Source organism: Macadamia integrifolia, chromosome 3 (genome assembly GCF_013358625.1).
Source record: "Macadamia integrifolia cultivar HAES 741 chromosome 3, SCU_Mint_v3, whole genome shotgun sequence".
Classification (NCBI taxonomy): domain Eukaryota; kingdom Viridiplantae; phylum Streptophyta; class Magnoliopsida; order Proteales; family Proteaceae; genus Macadamia; species Macadamia integrifolia.
Window position 1 is genome coordinate 36,824,186 of NC_056559.1, and position 5,681 is coordinate 36,829,866.

General features: G+C 38.7%; 1 protein-coding gene across 1 annotated transcript; it reads right to left on the bottom strand.

The window, feature by feature from the left end:
* Positions 1 to 1,166: 1,166 nt before the first annotated feature.
* LOC122073016 lies at positions 1,167 to 2,153 on the bottom strand. The gene has a single exon (XM_042637497.1). The coding sequence runs from the start codon at positions 2,008 to 2,010 to the stop codon at positions 1,546 to 1,548; it is 465 nt and encodes a 154-aa protein (XP_042493431.1). The 5' UTR covers positions 2,011 to 2,153; the 3' UTR covers positions 1,167 to 1,545.
* Positions 2,154 to 5,681: the final 3,528 nt, after the last annotated feature.

Below are 5,681 nucleotides of genomic sequence, written 5' to 3' on the forward strand. Positions count from 1 at the left end.
CGATACTATTTCAAGGCATCTTGCACTAAGGTGACAATCGCCTAGGTCCCAAGAAAATTGCTTGGATGCCTAGGCGATACCTTGACAACTTTATGTACAATACATGGTGTGCCACCTCAACCTGCGTACAGGTATCCCCTATAATATGATAGAAAAAGATATCCATTCTGGCACAACTGTTTCCATTGGTTGTAGCATATAACTGGAGGACTTCTCTGGATAGGCCAGTCACATAACAAATTTAGTGGGTCATCTCAACCAAGTATAATGCTCCAACTGTTTTAATTCAATGACCTCTAACCCTGAACAAACAATTCTCAAAGATTATATTAACATGTGGTGAAGTAAGAACAAACTGAAAATCAAACTATGAGAAGATGATGACATGAATGACATGTCCAATTATTTGAACAAAGATCAACCTGCTACATATGATCTTACGGAAGTCATAGATTGAATCCATCCTAAAGATACCAATCTCTTTGTTTTCAGACGAGATATTCTAATCTGGTGGGTGGTCTACGAATGGTATATACGGTTTATGAAACAAGCCACCAAGGAAAGTTTAATATCAAACCCAACTGACGAGAGAATAGAAGCTTATCCCCATCGGTGAACCTTCTCTGCTCATGTAACTTAAAATTTTTCGCCTGGTTTAATATATAATGCAGGTTTCAATTAGAAAACAGAGCATAAATCAAATCTGGGACTAGAAGATTGAGGCTCTGTACAGTAAGATCCTTTAATACTTCCTAATGAATCTACTGTCTATAGACACTTAAAATTTGACCTGTCAAGATCCCAAATCTAAGTAAGAATGAAAGCATAAATGTTTACAGGGAGGGCAGCAACCACATCGGCGAATGAACTGAAATAGAATTTAGCAGAGCATTCCTATAAGCATAGAAGAAGAATCAACAAATTTGACCATTTAACTAGATAAATCCCATGTAACCATGACCCAGCAGCACTGACATTCAAGATAAGCATTAGTTCATGCAAGAGATTGATCAAAAATGCATTCCTAATGTAGCATCTTGAAGAGAAACAGAGACAATTTCTATCTCTAATTCCAAGCAGAAATAGAACACCAGACACACAGGCTAAACATGTTCATGAACATGGAAGGAACCACTTCTGCCATGAAGAAGCAAGCTTACATTGAATTTTGTAATCTAGAAAGCTCAACCTTGATTTCTCTATTCACCATGAACACCTTCTGTGAAAAACAATTTATCTATCATGTCTAAAATTGCTCAAATTGTACGACCCATCAAGAAGCTTTTCTTTCTACACATCTAAAATCTGTCTTCATAAGAAGCCACTATCTCTTTTGCTTCGCTCCCTTGAATAGGTCATACATACAGGAAGAGAAATGGCCACCGACAGAGTTCTACGGAAAATAAAAAGTATGAACTACTGATATCTAAAGAACTATTAATTCCCGTTCCCCTCCTCCTCCAGTCTCCAGTCTACCTGAACCAAAACCTACAACAATTTATCCAAAAAAGAAGGAATTCAAGCACAGGAAATACTAAAGAAGGCTCACAAATTAGTCGAAGACTTGGTAGCGCTCCTAACAGCATTCCACATTTGCCCAACTGCCCCTACCACATGAGGAAAGACACTGGCAGCCCCTCTGACAATCGCACCAGAGGTAACCCCAATCGCTAGACTCTCCGCATACCCTGGCTTCGAATCCAGCTTCAATTCCAGAATCGCGAGACGGGTATTTGCAGTATCAAGCTTTCGCGAACTCTCAGCCATGAATCTATCCTTTCTTCCCCTACCAGAGCTCACCATCCTAACCAAAACATTCTGGAGATCTTCGATTACTTTCATTGAAGCTTCATTGGATTCGAGGCCCTGAGATTCGTAATGGGCTACGAGCTCCTGAGGGGTCGGCAGTTTTTCTCTTCTCTTCTGGGTTTCTTTACCCTTTGAAGTAGAAGCTGATTGAGCTGGAGAGGGAGTTGAAGGAAGAGCATTTGGATTTGCAGGTTTTTCCATTTCTGACTCTGGTTTTTGAGATAAAGTAGTGAGTCTGCAAATAAAAACCCTAAATGGGTTTTTCTTCCTTTCTTTGTTTCGTTGTGGATAATAGCAGGAAAAACCACCCTAGGGTTTTCAGGGATGTCTTATTTATAGCCTAGAATGGATATTTTGTGAAGGTATTGAAGGCAAAACCCAAACTGGGTTTCGAAGAATTTGGCACCAAGTGGCAAGCAGTGTGTGTTTACCAAAAAAAAAACCAAGTAGCGTGTAGGCATGAGCCCTAAAATTATGGTTAGTAGTTAGTACATTTTGACAGAAAATATGATGTGAATTTTAATTGGAGTTGTGCTAGACTGCTAGCATGACCCATAGTTAGCAATTCGGTCGAATCGAATTTTTCCGAATTTTATCAAAAATTCGGATCGAATTCGAATTAAAAATAAAATTCTTTAAAATTCGCGACTTTTTCAAAAATGAATATAAATCGCGAATAATTCGGACCGAATCCGAATTAAACCGAATTATTCGGTCCATTTAAACATTATTTAAAAAAAAAAACCCCAATAAGATTTTTTGACCGCTTTTTTGACCGAATCCTTAAATTAATCGTCCGAATTATTCCGAATAATTCTCCATCCGAATAATTCCCGAATCCGAATTTGCTAACTATGGCATGACCTAGTGGAGGATGAAATTCTCTCCCGTCTAAAAAGTACCAACATGGCGGAAGACTATAAGACAAGAGGAAAAATCTTATTATTATTATTATTATTAATTAAGAGAAAATTACATTGCCACCCTTTGAATTTTTCGAAACACCAAAGACACCACCTGAAAATTCAAACAATTTCAAATCAGTCCCTACCGTTAACAGACTCGGTTAAGTGATAGAACCTCTGTTAGTTTTTTTGGACAAAATACCCAAAATACCCCCGCTATTGTGAGAGGACACTATTACCCTCCCTTTCCCTTCTTCTTCTAGACCCTTACTCTTACTCTTCACTCATACGAACAAGGAAAGCCCCAAACTTGCAACTTGACTGCTCTCTTCCGATGTGCGATTGTGAACACATCTCCCCATCGGCGTGCGATCCCCACCGGCATGCGATCGTGAACACTTCTATTGAATGAAGGAAAGTTCCAAAATAGGAATTGTCCCTTCCAAATGAATAGACAGTTACCAAATTCTACATAAGGCATTTCATTAGTAATTTTAGTTCAATACTCAAATAATATACAATCAACATGCTTGGGATTAGGTATTTGCAATTCCAGTTGTATAATAGCGCTAGAAAATAAGAAAGTGTGGTCTCGAAACATCTAGTCAAAATTCTTCAAATCAGGTTATCTCATGCATTTCGTAGGTTTAACCAATATTTCTGGAATTTCATCCCACAAGAGAAACACCAATTACCAAGAAGAATAAACAGAGGTTGTAAGCAGAATTACCTGTCAGCATTGTATGATGAAGACCTTTTGAGAACAGTCAGCCCATCTCCTTCTTCCCTAAAGGTGTTAGTCTCAATCAAGCTTCCATTGAAATACTCTTTGTCTTCCAATCTCAGACCCATCGATCTTGGATTCTCTGACAGACAGTCAAGCTCTCCCAACATCATTGTATTAGAAAACAATGGTGAGGGAAATTTTGAATGAGAAAAACTATGTCTGTAGGTAGGTACGAGGGCAAAACGGTGATCTTTCACTGAGATAGACCCAAAGGAGATCAATTGCATCCACATGTTTGCAGGCTTCAATTTCATAGTGGAGGGCATACGGATATCTTCCTCTTCAATTATCCTAAACCTATTGATCTTATTAGCATCAGCCCTGATCAGAGACTAAGTCTCTGCCTTTCCACCAGAAGAAGTGCTCAAAGAAGATGGAGGTGGGGATATCTCATCCCTACACAGCTCGGAGTTATCCTTAGCTTGTGGAATATGGTTCTCATGATTCTCATTGCATTCAAGGTCTAGTGAACCATCATCAGTTGAAACATCTATTGTACAAGTTTCTGGGGCCTTGTTTCTCCTCACACTTATTACCTCAGTTTGTTTTGAAGCATCAGCTGCTTGGGCTCCCTTACATACCTTGTACTCTATTATGCTCCTAGAGTCACATAAGGGGTTGTTTCAAACTCTAGAATCAGGAGATGTGTTCACGATCAAATGCCGATGGGGAGACATGCTCTCAATCGCACGTCGAAGGGGAGCGGTCAAGTTACAGGTTTGGGGCTTTCCTTGTTCGTATGAGTGAAGAGTGAGAGTGAGAGTGTGGGTTTAGAAGATGAACGATAAGGGAGGGTAATATTGTCCTCTCACAATAAAGGGGGTGTTTTGGGCATTCTGTAAAAAAATTAACAGAGGTTCTATCACTTAACGTCAGGGACTGCTTTAGAATTATTTGAATTTTCAAGGAGTGTCTTTGGTATTTTGAAAAGTCCAAGGGGTGGCAATGCAATTTTCTCTTTAATTAATTTTTATTTATTTATTTATTATTATTATTTTTTAAGAATTCAAAATCAAATGTGGGGCACACAAGTGGTGAAATACAATATTCCATTAGTCATGGAGTAGAATTTAGCCACGCATTTGTACACTACATAAATTGGGCCTTTCGGGCTAGAATATCTACAAAAGAGCTAGCTTCCCTAGAGATATATTGGAAAGTACAAATAAATAGAAAAGTACAGAGGTATCGAACTTCAGATATAATAGCTTGAATAACTTTTCTTCTTTCGTATCTAAATAAATAGATGTGTGTGTCAGTCATCATTGGATTATGTTGGAGGAGTATGGAATTCCACGCCCCATACATCTTTCTACCCATGGTTTCGAGAAATCAGTATCGAACCAGTTAATTTGTGCCAATTCTTGGTCGATCTTGTATCAATATAGAAGTAAGGATCAATAGTAAAAATGTAATAAAAATAATTTTTTTAAGAACAACAGGGGTAAAACTATCAGATCTGAGACTCCTACATGTTCAAGGTTCGAGGGCAAGAATCGCATAGCCTTACCCCGAGAATGTCAAGAGGTTGTTTTGACTGTGAACATAAAACAAGTTTGCTAGCTGACCTAGGCAGCTAACAAGGGTGATAAAAGTTTGCCAGTTTGCTAGAACCTTCGACCTCAAGGTTGAGTACATAATCATAGGGGTGTCAATTCTGAGCCTGCACCGGTAGGCCCAATCGAGCTCGGTACGTTTATGGCCCGACCTAGATTGGCCCAATTAATAAATGTATCGGCATTGAATGGGCATTCATGGTACAGGTAGCTAGCTCGTCGGGCACCCGATCGAATTGATCGACTATACACCCAACTTGAACCGACTCGTTGTAGTTGACTAAGCCCGACCCCTTTATTAAAGAACAACCATAATCTCATATAATTTTTCTTCTTTAATTAAAGATTTGCTTCACCTTCTACTATGATAATCTTTTGTATAAAACTGTAGTCATTTCATATTCAAATGGAACAATTCTACGCCATCAACCCACTTAAGAAAAGAATTTTAGGATAGCCATGTTTAGAGCCTGTCTAAGCCTGTTTAGAATTAAATAGGTACATAACACACACATAGAGAGAGAGAGAGAGAGAGAGAGAGAGAGAGAGAGAGAGAGAGAGAGAGAGATCATTTTGTTCATATTTCCATATCCAAGATTCCATTCAACATTTTTAGTTGGCTCG

Coding starts and splice junctions, on each gene's coding strand:
- LOC122073016 (XM_042637497.1), bottom strand. CDS start 2,010: ATGGAAAAACCTGCAAATCCAAATGCTCTTCCTTCAACTCCCTCTCCA.